Genomic DNA, 21094 nt, shown 5'->3' on the forward strand with positions numbered 1-21094 from the left:
GTGTCCCTTCCTCATGCCATGTTTTATTCTCCAAGGCTTCTGTCACCTCCTGGTTATCTCCCCCAGCCCAGACACAACTCCCAGGATATATTCAGGTACAGCAGTCAGAGGGCACACAGCTGGGCCTATGTCTCATACCACTCAGGAAGATAATTCTATTTTTGTCTAGCATTGGAGGAGGAAAAACCTACATTACACCCTACTGAGTCACTATGCAATCAACAGCATCTCTTGAAACTGAGCTGTGAGTTCTGGACAACAGTGAAGGCTGAATGGGAATTAGTGTAAAACTCCCCAACCCGCCAGTGACCTACATTCAATTTTCACTCTACTCTCCTTCAAGGGCACAGGCAGTAAACCCTCCCCCAAGTAATCTACATATTTTGGTTAAAAAATGGAATACATAGTACACTGAATTATGCAGCTCATAGCAATTCACCGCTGCAAGAAACACACACCATGTGCTTCCACAATGTCACTGATGGAGTTTTGCTGAAATTAGTTCTACTTTAGAAACACTTTAAAACTCCCACCAACTTAAAGTTGACTTGGGGAATAAATTTCACTTACATGAACTAGCCCTCTGTTGGCTTTTTCAAAGTAATTCAGTGACACGTTCTTTACAGTTCCCAGAACAACATGGGATCCAGTTGAAGACCTGAATGCACCTCACTCAAACTTATATACAGCTCTAATTCATCCATTTTATTATATTAAGGTTAAAATGTGTGTATGGAAAATATGCTCAGAATAGTACATTCCAAAAATTCAAACAATATTCTTTTGTCAGCATCGTGCTGCATTACACAGTATAACTATTACCTAAGGCTCTTCACAGGCTGCTCTGGAGACCCATGCTGGCATATCAGTTTAAACTCCCAACTGGGTGAAACCTAAGGTCTTATTTACTTGTAGAGGTAAACAGTAGCTAAAGTGTGCCATTTAATTTTACTTTTGCTAATATTTTGCAAATATTTTATTTGCCAGTACTTTTATTTCTTCTGTAATGTTACTTCCTACTTAGCAACTGTCATTATTTACAACTGTTTCTAAACACATTGCCAAGTTTATCAGCTAATAGATTCATCATAAAATTTTACACTGAATGATTGAGTTGTTGAACGGTTGGTTTGGAAATTAAATCCTCAGTGTTCAACTACCATTGTTTCCCCTTCAAAATCTCATGAAGAAAGCCATGAAAATGCAAACAAACTTTTTAATAGAACTTTTCCAAATAAATCTCATTTTATGCATCAAAGTTTCATCAGCGACATTTAAGGCCCAAAACCTATGATCCCACATTTCTGCTATAGTACATTTTGACAAAGAAAAAAAGCCACATCCCCAAATGTTTGTGTTTACACAGAAAGATACATTCATTTTCCTAGCAAGAGAGTCTCTGTGATCTAATTGAATACAATGTAAGCTTTTCAGATTAATAGAAAAATACAGTGCAATACATATTCTGACGTATTTTTCCATTACTCATCTATTCAAGTATCCATGCTTTTCAAATGCATTTGGAGCTGACATTTATTTGTAACACCATTATTGTGTCAGAATTTAAGAACCAGAGAATACAGTGACATAATTCTTGATTAGCAAACACTCCTCTAGCCTTGTCACCACCTCTAACGCAGTCTGTAAATATTTCTCATTAATTCATAGCTATTTCCTTTTTATGAAATACTCAAGCAGTGTTTCCTGCTGCAAACCATTCACTGCAGCTTTCACTTTCTACTCAAGCTGGACAGAAAAAGCAGTGAGTGAATTTACAAGCAATCTAACTACCAGAGCATGGTTCAGGGTAAAAAAAAAAACCCTGAGCTTTTGATACTGACAAAGAAACAAGCAGCAACTACTGGACTTTTCATTCAAGTACCCTCCTGCTTTCCATAGACCTCCCAACCACAGTGAGCTGGAGGCAGCCACCCCCTTGCCTTCAGGACAGGGGATCTCTGCACACTGAGAAGAGAAATCATGGCCTGCCTGGCTTTCCCCTAGCACAGGAATTCCTCCCAGAGGAGGTCACACCACTGCCCAGGTGATGGTTTAAAGCACATCGCCCTAGCAGCCAATCTGTGCCTCTGGAGCTCAAGAGCAGCCCCATCACTGATGGAGGTTTAGCACAGACACCCTTCAATCACATTGAAATCTCGTCATATAAAAGAGATGGGGGGAAGAAAGTCAGAGGGGAGAGGGGAGGGTTAGGAGGTGTCTTCAGATCATTCAGACAGAAAAAAAAAATGGAGTGTCCTGGGCTGTAGTTTAGGATGTATTCTATCACCATCTTTAGTTCATGGCCCATCAATGACTCACAGATAACTCCCTCCGGGAGTTATCTCTCTCTTTAATGGGCCATCAAGGCCCTCCTCTATGACTCATCATCCCATTGGGAGATGCTCCGCCCATGGGGAAGAGCCAAGCATTCTCACCTGGATATAAACTGGGATTTGGGACTGTAGAAGCAGCCCTCACCCACTGGATTCTCAGAGGACTGGAACTACCAGACCTTTCTACGAGATCACTGCTTCAGGAAGACCACCTCGTCTGGACTGCTTCCATCACCCTGATCAGGTTGTATTCTGACTCTGTCAGTGGTGTTTTTTTCTTTTTGTATTGTTGCATTTATTTTAATTTTTTTTCCTTCTCATTAAATTATATTCCCGACTTACAGCCTCTCACTTGGTTTGTTTTCAAACCATAACAGGAGGCAAAACCCAAACTTAGCAATTACAGAATTACTATTCTCTAACTTCTTCCTACTAGAATAGAGCAATGAAAGAAATAAAATTTATTCTTTTATAAGTATGCATGATAATATATCAAGCCAATTGAACACCTGTTGTTATCATTAATGCATACGACAAACGACATTTGGCAAGCAATATGGGAATATTTACATAAATATTTCAAGTTGTTCGATTCTCAACACCATTTTCACTTGTTTATGCTTCTTTGCCTCCTTATCTTTCATTTTTATCAAGATACAGTCAGCTAAGACTGTTCAAAGTGAACTGCAGGAAACAAGAAAAGCAGGTAAGAGTGCAAAACTGTATTCTAGATAATTCATAGTGCTGCTTGGGTCAGCCCCTTGCTCAGACAGAAGGCCAGGCACAGAGGAACCACACTGACTATTAGCAAAGAACAGTTTACCAGCACCATGGTAATTAAGCTAAGCTTGATGTAATCAAAGCCCTTTAAGGATAAACCAATAAGAATCTGAATACCTTTTATTAAGGTCCTGCACAAAATCATTTCTCATTTTAAATGAGGTGCCTACTTTACTATTACTTTTGAATAAGCATCCTACTGTATATTTTGAACATGACCTCCTTATTTCAAGACAAAAATACATTTCCTACCCTTCTTTGGAAGTGAACAATTTCACTGTCACAGAAAAAAAAATACATGCACAAACCTCTTCAAAGTTGAGATAAACTTCATCCGTAAATCATTTACTTATTACCTTCTGGTTTTATTTGTAGTTTATACTATTGTTATTTAGACCAGTATTTGTAAATTCAGGAAGTGTGGGTTTAAATGTCAGTTTCACCATCACCTTCTGGTTACTGAAATATTTTTATTATAAGAACCTCAGGGAATTAATCAGGCTTAAAAACATTTGTATAAACAAATGTGTGAGGAGATACAAGTCTTAGAACCTGTTAAAGCTACTTATTCTTCAATTCTCCACTTCCTCCGAAACTTCTTTCACCTCAAAAGGGAATGTACACTACCAGAATTCAGTGTTATGAGTTCAGTGTCCCCAGGAAAGGTCAGTCAGACACAGATAACATATAACAAAAGATCTTAAGAACAAAGAAATAAGCACAGAAACTCAGCTTCATTTTCTCATATTAACAGTTTCTTGTTAACCTTGGCTTTCTAACTGATAACGTTTGCTGAAAAACTGAAGGGAACAACATTACAGAAGAACAGAAATATTCCAAGCACTCCCTTGGATGAGAATTTTTCATTAATGATCAGATATTTGTGATGTGTTCAACATTTCATTATGTGGTCAAACCCAAACATTATTGTTACTCTTTTGATCAGTTGGAAGCAAACGTCTCAACTTGAAAAGTTATGAGAGACCTGAAAGGAATTGATAAAAATCCATTCTGAAAGACCAGTGAGGTGATAGTCCACTAGTATTCTAGAACAGGAACATTCTAGACCATAATCCTGAAACATTCAGGGCTAAATACATGTGTGCATGCAGAAGCTATAAGCCCCTGCTAATGCTTTTAAGGTTTATTGAAGTTACACACCTAGAAATTTGTAGCCTACTTGGCAATCAGCACTGCAACACAGTGTTACAGTTAAGGACACTAAATTTATCTGGCATTGGTATGATTTCCCTGGTCACACCACGGCATACCATTTTTGCAAGTTTTCAGAGATGTTTCAAGAAGGTGGTTTGTGAGCTATACCACTACCCACCTCACTTCTTCACCCATCTCAACACTTTGCCCAAAACTATGATTTATGTTCTTTGGGGTTGGAAGTGATTTTTTGCAGTTTTGCAACAGGCTAGTATTTTCTTGCTCATTTTGTCCAAAGCATCTCCATGGAGTAGAAAGCTGAAACCTGTCCATTTCTTCTGTTTCCTCATTCCTCCACATGCAGAGGTTTGTCTTGGAGAAGTCAAAGGGTCATTCATCCCAAATCAGCCCATCTCACTGAAATGCTACTCCTGAAAGCAATTTCACATCTAGTTTCTTGAGCAAACCATTAAGCCTTTTCTTTTTGGTTTTTTTTTTTTTGTTTTTTGTTTTTGTTTGTTTTTTGTTGTTTTTTGTTTCTTTTTCTTTATTTTTTTCTTTTTAGTTTTTATTTTACAACTAAAAGAGCTCAGGCAATGAAGACACAGAGCTCTGCTTTTAATGATAGAAGCCTATCATTAAAAGTTTTATCAGTTCAATCTCTTCATTTTAATATCTTCACAGAAATGTAGTATAATGTTTTGGCATGTTCCCCCATGTTCTGAAGTTTTAATGTAACTGAGTGAAAAGTGATCATATTTTGCTCTATTGTCACACTGATTAAATTCAGCAAACAAAATATGAAACAACTGCAGATAATCTCAACTGTTTCAGGTTTACTGAAGATTTTTTAGATACTTTTCCTCCTCTCTTTTCCTGGAAGGGTATATAATTTTTTCTAACAACAGTTGCTTTTCGTTGTGTTGATTTTGGTGTGTGTATCTCATGCACATCTGTCCAATTTTCCTGGAATCCATTAAACCTGAGGGAATACTAACACACCAGGATTCTCAGCTTCAGCATGACTTCCTCCTGCATCATTGCCCAGATTTCCTTTGCAGTGAGGGAGTGACTAAAATGATCAACTACGTGACTTGTCTGCAACTCAATATTTTCACAGCAGTTGCTTGCTTTTACATAAAAAGCCTTTTAAGTGTCACCAGAGTGAGCTACACGAGACATTATTATATGCTTTTAAACAATTAGGTACTTATTTCATTGGTGGCATTTGATATTTGATCTCCTTGTTTGTCTTTTTGAATATAGTACATTATTCCTAGACATCTAATGTAGGATCCCTGCAAGGGGAATTGCTATGTTCCTATTAGATCAGTTATATCATAAAAACAACTCCACGCTCAGCTACACATTCTTTGGGAAATTCAAAGCAGATCACACAAAAGGTGTTTTTCCTGACACTTTCTGGACACCATTTCCCTCCCCCAGGAGCCCAAACACAGCTCTCTGAGACCAGGGAGCATCTGTTGACATCAACAGACACCAGAACTAATCCTCATATTCCCATTTCTGCAACCCATTAGTTACAAAGTTCCTTCAGAGAACAGGCATAGCAACAATTTGTTGTGGTGCACGGAGCAACAAAGGCTGCTGTTGGAGGAGTGTGCAGGGCTCCAAGCTGACAGAACAAGTACCAACAGCATCTGCTTATTCTGGCACACAGGTAGAGAGGAAGAACCCTGCGGTAGTGAAAAATGACTCTCCAGCATGGAATTCATAATGGAAACACTGTCTGGCACCTCCAGTGTGTGGGAGAGCACTTCATGCTCCGTCAGGAACTTAAGGCAGCAACAATGAAATTTACTGATAGAAAGGTGAATGAGTGGGAATGGGTGAATACCATGGAATTCCAAGAAAATCAAGTTATAGATAGTTTTAAAAGACATGACTTAAAGAACCTTCCTGTTCCTGTGAAATGTAGGCCCTCTTTTTTCAAGCACAGTCAGTCTAAAAATAAGAAACTGTGCTGTTATATTTGAAACAGAAGAAAACTCTCACCTTGTAACAGCTAATATCAATATTCATACAGCATGTACACATTAAACACACATGAGGTTACCTGCTTCCATTTAATCTATTCTTTGGCTATTTACATATTGCTACTTCAGCTTCACCTCTGATTCCCATCCACTCCACATACACCTTTCTTTTTTTCTAATCACTGAAAGATCAAAGTCTATGCAAAGTGGAGCACAAAGTTCAAGGCAGATTTTCACATGTTGTCTCAAAGTATCTGGAAACAGCTCATTTAACTATAAATATTCAGTGCAAGTTTCACCATTACAACAAACATTTTGTCACCAGTATTTCACAAGGCTGTTAAAAGTCTTATGACTATACTGGCAGGATACAGCTGCTACTTCTACAAGGCTCTGGGTTTTTCTGCCATTTTCTTTAAAGAGTTAAAAAAATCAGAATATTTAAAAAAAATACAATTGCCCTCACCAGGCTTCTCACCTTATTCTTCCCCTTCAACCTTACTTCCTTGGAGGCATACTGTTCATTTACAGCTGACACATTTCTCTTGTTCCCTACACTAGGCACGTTTAAATAGTCACCGAAGTCTGTCATACTAAACAAAACATCCCAGCTTAACATGACAAATTCAACAGTAATTTCTTTATAAATTAAACTGAAAGAGTTAAAAGTCACAGATAAGGTTTACAGACCCACTTCAGCAACAGTTTATTTATATCACCAATTGTTGGGGAAGATGAATCAGGGAAACCTTATAAATACGATTGCTTAGCAAAAGATTCTGAAAATGTGAAACCTATAATCGGGATAGAAATGAAAGCTGACTTTGAGTTGTAGGATACTGAGTCTTTGTTCCTATAGAACCTGAAAACAATGGTCTAGCTGAAGGAGAATCCCTTTTGGTTGAGCAGAACCCTTTCTGCTGGCTAAGGGATCCAAAGGTCAATGTAGCAAAACAGAAGTTTAAAGAGAAGTTTTTAAAGTTTACAATATAACCCAGTATGGTAATATAGTAGTTCTTATAGGCTGCATGTAGATTCTATAGGATTTTGTGTCTTGTGTTGGTTGGTCACTGAAAATTAGAATATTCATCACAAAAGGAGATATAATGTATTGTAACAAGGACCTCGCTCTCTTACCTCTCTTAACTTTCTTACCTCTTAACTCTTACCTCTCCTCTTAACTCTTACCCTTCCTCTTCCCCCTACTCCTGCTCTCTCCCCCTGCCCTTTGCTCTCTCGCTCCCTTCTCTCTCAGCTCTCACCCTGCTGTTCTCTCTCCCTCTCTCTTTGGGACTCCCCTCCAGCCCAGGCTGGTGGCTGAAGGAAGGACCCTTTTACCCACGACCCTGCAATAAACCCAAATGTTCTAGAATATACAGGTTGGCAGAATTCCTTGTCCCAGCCGTCCGTGGATTCACCTACAACCAATAATTAGTACTTGGAGCTTCTGACATCTGAAGACAGCTTCCAATACATTCAAATGCATAAAAGGTGGTAGGTAATGCATACACTCATCACATCACCCGTTTGAGCAAGAGTTTGGAAAACTGTTTTTAAATCATATTCCCCTTTTTGTTTGCACCTGTAATCATTTTAAGATGATTCCTGTTTTGTATGCATTTAGAGTGAGCAGGTCATAGAATTCTTTTCGAAATGGCAGGATGACTTGGTTGCAGCAGCAGGAAAAATCTGCAGCACTATTTTTTTTGGCCTTTTGCATACACAGAACCTCTGTTCAAGGAAGCTGGAGATATATAGCTAGCTGTATTGCAGTTGTTGTTAACAGGAAAATATAATGAAGGGGAAAGTTGAAAAGCAAAGAAGAACTTGAAAAAGACACTTTCCTACTCTCACAACTGCTACTAACAATCAGAATTTCCAAAGCAATATGCACATTATCAGATACGCAATTGAAATCTCATGCCACTTCAAGGTATTTTCTGCTAACTGTGCAAACAATATACGTAAAGGCACACAAAATAACTTAGCATACCTTTTCTTTACTTGCAAATTTACTAATTTGAATACAGTTGCCATTTTCCCTTCTCTTTCCATAGATAACCTGAAGTTCACAGCCCTTTTCAGAAGCTCACGACGTGCTCCTTTGCCCAGGCTGCAGAACATACAGCTCAGCCCTTCTGAACACTGCTTATGCCAAGCTCCACTTGTGCACGGCAAGTTTCCACACAAGCACCCAAAGAAAGAGAACAGCTGAGCAGCAGAGCCATCAGGCACCTAAAAGCTGCCCAACACAACCACTGCAAGGGCTGCACAGCCTTGGTCCACTCAGCAGAGCCATCAGGCACCCAAAAGCTGCCCAACACAACCACGGCAAGGGCTGCACAGCTCAGCATCTCGGCCGCTGCACGAGCAATGCTCCCATGCAGAGCTCATCCCATGAGAGAATCCTCCCCAGCAGCACCTCTCAGATTTGTCACTGCATCTTCACCTCATGGCTCTCCAAGCAAGGTGACCTGGACTGGAGACGTCATTGCTTTGGATGCACTAAAACTGGAAAACCAGTGCCAGGGATAATGAGTCTATTTGTGGTGTATGGCAGCCGCAACCAGTAAAAAAATCCATGTCTCTACATCCAAATTGACTTTCGGAAGAGAAATTAAATACTTAGTACCATGGATGGAAGGAATATAGGGGGGTTTTTAACCAGTTATTCTACTTACATAAAATCATGTTTCAAAATAAACTGTGTTAAAATTACATATCAAGGGTACCAGAAACATTTTTGGGTTAAAGTCACCATTAATTCAGACACTGTTTTTGCTGGGTGTTCAATGATGCAGCAAGAATAATTTGCACTGTAAAATCTTTTCTTTGAAACTAGACAGTATTAAAACCAGGCTATCTTTACCTGACAAAAAATGAGAAACTTTCAGCAAGTAATTACAACATACAATATTAAAGAATCCAAAGATTTCAATAAAGCATTAAGATATCAGACTTAAATACCTTAAACAGGACATTGCAAGTGCACACAAAAAAATAAAACCCAACTATTTCAAAATTCCTCTGATACTTGCACAATCAAAACAGAAACAAATCTCATTTTTAGTGAGCCAAATTTGTCCAAAAGGACAATATTTTTACAAAAAGCTTTTTCTTAAATATGATTTATGAGGATAAGATGTTCAGCACAACTGAAGAACAGGCAGAATTACCAGGTTATCTAATTTAATGCTCAAAGGACATAAAACCAGACAAAAGATTGAGAAATACCATTAGATATTTTGGTTAATGATAACCACTGAGCCATTTCAAACAACCATACTACAGCCTTGATTCATTCTTGATCTTACATCATCCTTACCTCTATGCCTATTTATAAAAAGAACTATCTGATAAAATCAGATAGTAAAATTATGATCTCTTAAAAAAACGAATAATGCTTAAGATATACTAAATTTGAATAAACAACTATTTTTAGTGCAACTTCAAGTAAATTTTAGACATTTTCCTATGAGATTCAGGTAATGATACTATGACTCAAAAGCAGAAACTGAAGTTGAACTAAACACACATTGGCAATGACAGATCAAACAGATATGTAGGAGGCTGAAAAACAGACTGGAAAAAGCTTTGTATGTAGAATAAGTAGTCAGACTTACAGAATCTACTGTAAAAATACTGTGTAAATCAGAATAGTCACATTAACCTCCCATAGCTGTGTCTGAGCTTTACAGCAGGTTAGGAAAAAAAAAAGAACCACAACTAACTGGCAAAAAATATTTTTACGCGGGAAAATTATCTGGGTGAATTTCAAGCACCTGAGAGTAAATAACCATGTTCTGTGTCACATGGGCTCACAACCTACAGGCCCAGGGCTTCTGAATGCACACGACTTATGCCAATGTGATTTCAGCAGACAGCCCTCGCCCACAGTTTATCTTCTTCCATTTCATTTCCCTTTAACTCAGCATCTTTCATTTACCTCGGCTTTTCACACACTCAGAACTTTCCTGCCAAGTATTTTTCTCTGCCCATCATTAGCCCTTCCAATACAAACCTACTTTTTCTGCTTTCTTAATTCTTCCCCACGATGTTTTTCAAAATGAATGGTCATCCATTAGTCACAACTCTAGATCACAGCTGCCAGAAAAGTCTTCTATGTGCAAGCAGCAGAACACAGATGTTGCTTGGGATATAATCAAGAGCATCCTTACCTTTCCAAAATCTCTCACGTCAAACAAATCAAAGGCTTCAAAAAGTTCACTCTTCTTCATTCCAAATATTTCACAACATGCCGAAAGAAAAGTCCTTATATTCTTCAAGCAGAGAAACTAGGGGAAAAAAAAACAGAAATGCTAAGTGTCACATGTGTAAATTAGCAATATATGTGCTCACTTTGGTCACAAACACATCATATAATTCACCAGTACAATTAGTTTTAAGTCAGCATTTCCACTATGCTCTGATCCTCCACTGGTCCTAATTCAGCCATAAACATTCTCTCCAGACTCAAAAGCATTAATCACATTTTGAGTAGACACTTTGTGAACTCTGTTTTTGCATAAAAAAGATGTGACAATACACTACTAGATAGATAATAGTCTAAAGACAGACTTACTTCTCAGCTCCCTACAGACAGCACCGAACAAAACAAATAAATGACCTTAAAAATTTTATATTAATATGTAAAGTTATTATTCATGTACAAACCGAGCATTTAATCTGTTAAATTCTAGTTTGAATGTTTAATGAATGCATGTGCACTGTTTTCACACACTAAAGACTTTTTGAATATGAATATGAATACATGGAGAATACATATTCTCCATCTGGTGTACAGGACCAGATGAAGTTTGGAGTGAAGTCGTTTAAATTTACCTAGCAGAGATTTAAGATCCTCAGACCACCTTGATTTCTGAATCAAAGGCTATTTCCCTTTAAGTTATCCACATGCATTGATAAGCATCTGAGTCTGACAAAGAACAAAGCCTCTACCACAGTGATCTCCTTAAAAGGCTTTTAATGCATTTTCCTGTGGATTGTTTTGTTTGCCAAAAGGCAGTAACTGTCAAGAGCACTGGTAACTTCAGAGGGAGAGCTAAAAAGGGCAATATACACTCTTGATAACAATTAGCTCTGTGAGGTACTAGCACCTTCTGAGGACATCAGCTTCATAAAGATGCTGTTGTAGTCTTATGAGCCACAGTTGAAAAGCAAATACAATATTTATAAGCAGTAGCATTTCAAAGGACCCAGCACCATGCTTTGAATATGCATTTTAAAAGTACTGAAACAGCAAGTCAATATTACAACAGAGTTCTGCATGTTTTAGTGGATTCATGAGGATCACTCCTATTAGGATGGTTTATAGAATTGCTATATATGTTTTGATCAAAGCAGTATTTTTGATATTGAGTGTCACAGCCATACCAATTCAACAGGCAGCCCTACTTCACATCTTACAGAACTACCCAGTGAGACACAAGAAAAGCAGAGCACCTCCCAGACCAGATTTACAGCAAGGGCACACAAATGAAAGCACTGATTCAACAAGAGATGCTACAAGAGCAGACAGCTCCAGCAGATGGTTGGGGACATCAGGGAAGCCAACAAGCTCATCACAAAGCATCACAAAAACCATCCCTGTGCAACCCAAAGCTCCCAGGAAAGGACCTGTGACTGCCCAGGGCCTCAGCAACAGTCAGGATTCCCAGTTGTACTGTCTGGACCTGCAGCCTTCATTTTCCCCCTTTCCAAAGAGCCTCCCAGCTCACATGGGGCACTCATCACTGGGCTACACACGGAGCTGCTCAAGGACAATACTGCATTTCTGCCAGACTGCTTTTATGCCAAGTGGAATTTTAAGAATTAGTCTAGCTTGCTTAGTCAATGTGGCAAGCTTATCTGGTTTTGCAAAGATTATAATTTTGAAATTGCAAGGTTGGAAAGCCAACAGATGTTCAACATATGTGCTTCTTCCTCCATCACACTGCAGAAAGAACCAGAAAATGAGCTGGTCTTTAAAAGGAGCTTTAGAAACAAGGTGGCACATACAAAGTTATGATTGTATTCTGCTGTATTTTTCCCCAGATTTTTTTATTCTTCTTCGTTAAAGCTAACAGTGGCCACTAGGTTTGTCCAGGGCACAATATTTGAATACTCATCTACTTCCTTACATCGAAATTCTCAAAACCACTGAAAATGTGATTCTCACCGGAAAATCCAGCTGCCTTTTTGAAACCTAAGTTTTGAGCTTGTATTAGTGCTGAAGTCTCCCAGTGCAAAGAAAGCTTACGGCTGCATTAAATTGTTTACCTCTAAAGGGAGCAAGAAGTTAAGGGAGAGACAGGAGCTGTCATGGGCCTAAAATCTGACCTAGATTTGCTAAAGAGCATTTTAGTGAGTTGCATTTAGCTTCTTAATATAGCTAAAAGAACCATTTAATGGATCAGCAGTTTTTCACAAACAAGATGTCCTCTCTCTTCTCAAAAATCCCTCCAACTACTCTAAACACACATCTCCAACCATAAACGATAAAGATGACGGCATTTTTCCAACAAGATTTTTTAGTTACTTCAAATTTCTTTAAATTTGGAGGCAATTTTCTGACATCAGCCTTTCGTTAAAGTTATTGTTGTTATGAATTATATCTGAGCAGATTAGAAAGCATATTTCAAGAGATTACAAGCCCACATGTTTTTAAGGAAACATTAAAGCATCTACACTCTGAGTAGTAAATTAAATTCTTTGGAATATTTTAACAGTAAGACCAAAGACAAATCTAATCCCCCTGTCTTCCTCTGCCCCTCTTTTTTTTTGTTTATTTTTTAAATACTAATTCTTTAACATGTATCATTATGTTAAACAGGTTTGACCTAATTATGATCTAATATTCAATAACCATATAACAAGTAACCTGTCTTGTAGGCTCTAGAAAGCACATGGTAAGCATCTGTCAAATCCACTTGTGCTTGGGATGGGAGCACATCCTCACTGAGTGTGTGCCAGGCAGTGCCTTCAGCAGAATAGATATCCTGACATTACAGTCTAACCCCTGCAAGTTCAAAGACTGCTTAGTGAGTTTGAGTTGGCCCTACAATGATTCACTACCCATCAGTTTTCTCTTGTAAAATGAAATTCTTATTACGAAGTTAACCACAGCAGCTACAAGGATAAAGCTGTGAACCTACTAAAACCAAAAGCATGTTCAGATTTAAATGAATTTAATTTGCACTAGAATATATGAGGGGAAAAAAGTCTTAAACAATTCTTGTTATATGCCACGAATGTTTCAGAAAAGTTATTTGGTTATATTACCCAGAAAACTTGCAGAATTATCTCCAAAACTTTATACTGCAATCTTCCAAAGAAACAGTTTCCCTCATTGAAAACAAAGACTTTTATCACTGTGGTTACTGTATGAAAACGTACAAATTAGTAAGAGAAGCTTCCAAATTAAAAAAGAGCCTACTGCTAAAATCTGGGAAGTTCTATAAAAGACAACCCTCCTTGCTGGCAGTATGAAAAAGGAACCATCGGTCTGCAGTCTCTCATTAGCCAGTGCAGTCCTCAGGATATTTGGAAACCTACAGCATTATTGTGTTTCTTTTTCAAAAGAAAACATTACAGCTCTGCACGTGGCAGGGGAGATCATTAGAGCATTTGGTACCCAGTTTTCAGAGATGCAAGGAGAGCTAAACCTCACTCAAACACTTCTCCACAGGAATCACTCTTTCAGTACAAGAACTGGTTTCTCTTTATTAAAAAAAAAACCAAACACACAACTTAAAAACATTCCCTTAGAATAGTTAATGATGCATTTTTTTCACCCCTTTTTAAACTACATGGCTATATCAGGAGACAGCAGACCAGAACTCTCAGTATACCAGTAAAATATTGCAGAAGGGGACTATAAACCATGAGTACAAAAAAGTTCACCCTAGTGACAAATACAACTTCTCTCTTGCTGATCCACAGGCATGCCATGAGAGGAGACTGTATCCAGCACCAGAGACAGAGGGACAGAAATCACAACCCAGCCCCATTCTGGGATTCTGTGACTGGGGCTCAGGAGCCTGAAAACACTCCTCAGTATTAACAGCTGTAGATTATGAAGACAATTTCTAAAGCATCCTAATGTTTCCCAACTACAACCCCATAATGTTGCCACTGCCAGGGCTGCTGAAATAGTGTAACTCCTGTGACAAACCACTGTGGTTTTACAGAATGTATTCTAGCGGCCTCTGATCCATTCTGCACTGAATTTAATTTTGCAAGAGGCACTAACAACATTTATTGAAATGACAAGCAAGTTTGGAAAAAAAAAAGTATGTCTACCACCTTAAAAAAGCAGGTATGGTTTATATAATTCAGATTGTATTTGTCTGAACTTTAAACATGAGACAATGTGCAAATCAAATTATACCAGGTTCCACAGAAAGAGTATGCTGTTTTCTCCCACAATATGCGCCACTTGACAGAAAAAACATTTATTTGAGGCTTTTTCCACACAGAACGTGGTTATGTGTGCTGACAGAAACGCATAGAAATATTTTACAAAGGGTTCTGAATAGAAATGACTAATTAGATACTAAAAGCACAGGCAAGGCTGAAGCTGCCCACAGGGAAGAAGGATTTCTCCAACCAGACCTTTAATGAAGTGAAAGATGAAATGCAAAAGAAAAAAGGGAGGGGAAAAAATCATATAACCTCTATTCCCATAATCTAAGAGGTATTTCTCAAAAAATATATTTTGGCACTGCAGTACTTCAATGGAATAAAGGTCTGTTTGATACAGACCATAATATTCAGTATCTAGATGTATCCTTTGTACTAAAAGCACTTCCACAGGCGTTCAGAAACCAACACAAAGAGCTCTGAAGATCAAATTGTGCCACAAGACATTTAATGAAATTCCAACATAGCAACACCAGTCAGGCGAGTGAGAACTGAAAGGCCAAGAAATGACAAGTATTCAGGAAAGACAGAGTTCTAATTCACTTATTGTTTTAATTACCAATAGTGGGAAGGGGGAAAAAAGCTATTTGTATTTGTTTCAGCTTCCACCTCCTTTTTATCATGACTGAGTCACAAGCACAGATATTTAGTCACAAGCCTGGGAAGCTGGCAGTTCCCTTGTGTCTGGATCAGACATCCACACTGCATTAAGGCAAACGAGGAACATACTGAAGCCTGAGTTATCTAAGGCAATCCAAACAGATAGGCTATAGGCTATAAGGGGTATTAAAACCAGCCTGGATCACTGTCAGTCAGTGTCAGGAAAGGTGTTTTTCTCCCACTGTGATTCCCTTTTGCTGACATGGAATACTCATCCCTTCCTTCATGACTGCACTTCTCTGGCTTCTCTGCAGGTTGTGTTCCCAGCCCCACACAGACTTCAGGAGGCTCCCAATAACTGCATAGGGACTGAGGCCAGTTGCTCCTAGCCTCTATCCTGCAGGAGCTAAGACAAAAGAGTAAAACCAGAAAAAGGACTCTACTCAGCCCATTGCCCATTAAATCCACCTTATATCCTGTGGAAGAAATAAGGCATGTCAATCACAGAAAGTCCTGAAATCTTCCCCTCCTATTCCTCTTCTAAATGGCAGCACTTTATAAACTACACAGCTGCAGCTTTTTGCCTTGTCTTTAAAGAGCTTTATATGCAAAACCAAAAAGTAATGGCATTTTACATTACAGCAAGCATGCTATAGCAGAAATAGCTGAGGAAAGGCCCAACTTTCAAAACAAATATATAAAAGAAGCAACAACAGGAGCAAATTTGGCTTCAATTCACAGATCTCAGAAGGTACCGTTGTTGGGGTTGTTTTTTTTAATTTGTGAAATACTGATGTTAAATGCAAGGATGCATATTCAGGTTTGTGAGATTTTTCTGTTGGTTCTTTGTGTTCTTAGAAAAGCAGAATTGTAAAGAATAGAAGTCAAAAGAGCAGAAGAGCAGACAATTGCCATAACACTTAAATGCTCTTTCTACACCCTCAGTGCTTACTACAAAAGATGAGCTCTTGACCTTTCCTATCTGTTCCTGGAATGATGATGAGAACAGATTAGCTGGGAATCCCCCATTTTTATTTCCACTCTGTTCCTGAGAATATATGCAAAAAGGAAAATGCTGCACTTATACCTGTTAAGCAAGAGGAGAAATGTGAAAATTTCCATAATGGATTTAACTGGAAGAATTGCTTTTGTACATTCTGTCACCAAGATTGATAAGTGCAAGTTGTTTCAGTGAAAGAAGGCACCGAAACAGAACTTGTCTCCTCAGAGTTTCCTTCAAGAAGTTGATTAATGCCCTGAGGGCTGCAGATTCTTGTCTTCTCACTTGTTTCGGTATTTGTGGCAACAACTGTGCTGATAGGAACAGCGTAAGCTTCATAAAAATGCTGTTCAAATCCTACTGAGTCCAAATTTGAGAGAGATCCTAGAACCAGCTACTATGAGTGAACAGTACCACCAGCTCCAGTAACCAAGGCAAGATCCTGGTGACCACAGCAAAGGAACACAGCAGCAAGACCAAAATTGTACCTTGAACCTACACACGTAAAAGAGTAACAGTAACTGGAGACAAAGATCCAAGGCTTTGCTCCTGCACAGGAAACTTCCAGCTTCCTTACAATTCTTTCAGCCACATCCAACAAAGGGAGAAGAATCAGGTAGTCAGAGAACAGCTGCTCATCTGTCAAGAGCTCCTTTCCATAAACCAGGCTGGACAGTTCCCCAGCACATGCCATCTTTGGCAGAACAATCCCAAAAGGAGCAATATCAAAATAGGAGCACATTACACTTCTACTAGATGTCATTTTTTTTTTTTTTTTTTTTTTTTTTTTGCTATCTGTATGTTAATTAACAGCAGATTACTAGATAATTAGACAAAGCCCACTGTGGTACTGACAGAATTGTACAGTCAGGGTTAACAATTCAACACAGAAATCATTCCTGGCTCTTCACAGATTTCAGCAGCCAAAGTACATTAGATTAGTTCTGCTCTGCCAAAAGGAGTAATTATCACTATATGCAGCAGAAATAGCTGTAAGGATTTGTAAGTGAATGAAGTATGGGCCCACTGATGAAGCCTTAATTCAACATCTAATAATGTCTTTTCATAGGCCAGCAAGAGAGAAAAGAGCAATATCATACTCAGGAACGGCATTTGTAACATTTTTCTTGTTCATATGTGTGCAGCTTTTCTTGGAAATACCTCCTTTAATGCAGAGTCTTACTAAATGAAGGCAAAAGGGCCATAAGAAATTTAAAGACCAAGTCAGCATGAGAGGATGAGTTTTCTCCAATTTTCAATAAGCAAATGGAAGACACCAGGCAAGTAAGCACTATTCTTTTGCTTACTCTTAGATAAAATCTATTAACTTGCAAATTACATTTAAAAAAGAAACTAACACACACAGGAAGAACACGTCACTCACATGAAAGGAATTCAGTTTTACATTCTGCATTTGACCCCCTGTTTTGCAAACCACACCAATCATTCAGAGGATCAATATTTCTAAAGCTCCAACAGAAGAAAAGCAGGCAAATGTTAAATACCTCCCAAACTTTGCTCTCAAAAAGCCACAAAGCAGGTACACTAATAAATAGGGAGGAGACACCACACTGAGCTCTTTGTAGAGCTGGTTAAGGTTCTGATACCATTACATAACTGAAGAATTTTCCTAGGAAATGTGCTATGCAAAGAATAACAGACACTCCTTAATTCACAGGATTAAGGAGCAGCTAGGGAGACCTGGAGTGTTATTACATTTCCAGATATGGGCATTCTTTGAAGGCCTGCACAACACAAGATGCTGTATGAACTATAAAACATATTAAATTCCTCTGAACCACTACTAACACTGTATGAATATTAATAGTATGTTCTTTATTTGCTCAGTTAATGTAGTAATTAAATATTCATAGGAAAGCTCTTAAAATTCCTAACTGACTACTATTCAATTGTGTCTATTGCATTTTGGCTTGGGTATGAAGTTTTGTTTATGTACATTTGCTCTTCTCTGTGCTTCAAAGAAAGAAAATGGAAATTGAAACTTGAAAAAAAGCTGAGGAAGCACAAAGGATGCTCCACTTCTATTAATACTGATACAGAGTGAATAGAGGGCAGGGAAAGTAGTCCAGGATTTGTTATGCATTACTGATTCTCTCCTTGGCATTATAGCATTGGTGGAACAAGTGAGGGCAAAGAAACATTGAAATTCTGTGTCCCTGAAGTCAAGTGCTCCCACAAGCCATGAAATTAGCAATACATGGGAATACTTAGACCATTAAGCCCTGACTAGAGACAGGAGTGGGAGAACTCAGGACAGCATCCTGCTGCAAAGGGCAGTTTTTAGAGTAGCCCTTTGTTCCCCATGAGCATGACTTAACTAAATCTATTCTGGACTATCTTGTCAAAAAACCAGCAACTTGAACACAGTATTAAACATGTGAAGCTCAAAGAAATTAGCTAGGGAGTTCCTTTTCAAATAAGTCGCCCTATCTGTCTTATATTCCAAAGCTGCACCTCTAAAATGTCTTCTGAGAAAAATCTGAGTGTTTTACAAGCAAATGTAAAAAGAAGGAAGGCAAATGGAAAATAGTCCTGAGAACATGAATAGGAGGAAGACAGCAAGAAGGAAATGAAAAGAAGACCCCAGGAAAAGGAACAGGAAAGGGAGAGAACACACTAAAACAAAAGTTTAAAAAAGAAAATCAAGATAGACTAGAAGAGAGATCCAGGAGAAAAGAGCACTAAAATAATAAAATGCCTGACTCACTAATGATTACATTGTGAGAGACATGAAATAAAAGCCACACACAAGAAAATAATGTGTGAAAATTTTGGTGTTAAAATGCTCCAGGCAAACCTGTTTATGAAATTGCCACTTAAAGAGAGTAGTCACTGTGCCATAAAGTGCATTTACAATTGTGACATGGAAAACTGCTTCTGTAAAAGGCAAAACTGTTAAGAACAGTGATTTCCTACTTGGATGTACAGTTATTTGTCCCAACACAGGCTTTCTAATCACTCTAATTTCCACTTTGTTAATGAAATATTAGCAGTTGTCAGAAACCTCAAAACCTATACCTACCTAAAGGATTTAAACTTCTTATAGGGCAGGGGGAGTCCTAAAGCCTCCAGCTTAACTGATACATTTAAACAGCAAGAGGAATGGAAAACCTGAAACTAATTAGGTCTCAATGCTTTTACAGTCAGAGAAAACAAAAGTTATATTCACACTGAAACCATGATAAACCTTACAGCAACAGTATGAAACACAGATCTTCACATCTGTGCAAAACAGAACACCCAACACATCTGCTCCATCTTGTTAGCTTGGCACATGAAAAAGCTGCTTCCATTGTATCTTGGTATCTTTTATTCATGACTGTGCTTGGTTTTGACCAAGTCGCTAATGTTAGCAGAGTAACATGAGAAAAGCTCTTACTTTCCCTATACCTGTGCAAGGGAAATTAACTTGAGGGTGAGCCCTAAAGGAGCGCTATAAAGGTGTGACAAAAAGCTGCCACACAGGTTAAAGGCAGAGAACTCACCAGGGGATCCACACCTGACTTCAGCTCCATGACAGAAACACAATTCCTTTCACTTATTTCTACCTCACACCTACAAGTAACACCACTGAATTCACCATCTGCCCTGGATCTCCTTTGTGGCTGCAGTGCCCCGAACACAGGCCTGGACCTCGGCTATGCAATCCCTTTACAAACACCTACAGCGCAGGTTCAAGAGCATTTTTAAGTTAGCATGTACAAACTTGTTCCTTTCTAAGCACTAAAAATATTCTCAAAAGCTGTCAGCACTGAATCCTGCATGGAAATGGAACACAACTGGGGAGGGCATGGGGTATGCTAATAACCCACACAGGGTTGTCAGTTCCTATTAAAGGTGAACCTAGCCCAAATAACTCCTATGTTTTTCCACTTCTTACCAGCAGATACAGATCATGCACTTGGTCTTTGATTTCCACAAGGAAGGAGCAATATTCTCATTAACAGTCATTAGAGTTAATATGCATGATTCATTAAATACTTTAAATGTTTTCTTCAATTGCATGTGTATTCTTTTCCAAACTCTTAAGGTCATGGAATAAATTCCCAGCAAGACCTTAAGGATGCAAGTGCAGCTCTCTACAAATTGCCCACTCTGAATGTGACTGTCCTCTAGTTACCTATTTTAAAAATCCACTGTTCTATTTTTGCTGGTGTGTCACTTCAGGTTTGCAGTTTATTAGACCATGCTCTCTGTGGCAAGGACAGGGGTTTCTAATATATTCAGAGAATACTTCTCAAGGACTGCAAGTCAAGTAAGTAGAACAGGTAAGTCCAGAAGTCCAAACCACAAACCTGTGGGAATAGCCATGAATGGATTACAAACTCTAAAAGTAAATTTGCAGGATTGGAGGAAAAAAACTCAGTGGTTGTATAGTGAACTGACTACATTTTTGCACTTTGTGATGTTCTCTGAAGCTTCAACATGCCGCTAAATGCCATCCTTCCTACACTGAGTATCATACAGTTGGCATCTCAAAAGTGCTACCGAGCACTGCCATTGGACACCCCCTCTGTTTCCACACTGGAAAGGAGAGCAAAGGCCTCTCTTAGTCCCCACACTACGTTGCCTCTTGCCAAAAGCTGACAAATTCTTCATTTTCTATTGTTTGTTTATTACAATTGAAAACTTCTACTGCCCTTATCCGAACTTCTCATTTTATTACATGCTTTTTAAAACAGAAGTCCACAACTACAGATTACTGGAGTGCTGTGGCTTGTGCAGCAGGCTGCAGTGGCGTAATGAGCCATAATGCATAACAGCATGATGAATGTTTGGGGCACAAA

General features: G+C 38.6%; 1 protein-coding gene across 3 annotated transcripts in view; it reads right to left on the reverse strand.

The window, feature by feature from the left end:
• Window positions 1-21094, reverse strand: part of VAV3 (vav guanine nucleotide exchange factor 3) — a 155120-nt gene that overhangs the window by 116364 nt on the left and 17662 nt on the right. For all 3 annotated transcript variants that reach the window (XM_066324575.1, XM_066324574.1, XM_066324573.1), the window contains exon 2: window positions 10444-10560. In XM_066324575.1, coding sequence (XP_066180672.1) covers window positions 10444-10560 — 117 coding nt within the window. The remainder of the gene's footprint in view (window positions 1-10443; window positions 10561-21094) is intronic.

This window comes from Sylvia atricapilla, chromosome 9 (assembly GCF_009819655.1).
Source record: "Sylvia atricapilla isolate bSylAtr1 chromosome 9, bSylAtr1.pri, whole genome shotgun sequence".
Lineage (NCBI taxonomy): Eukaryota > Metazoa > Chordata > Aves > Passeriformes > Sylviidae > Sylvia > Sylvia atricapilla.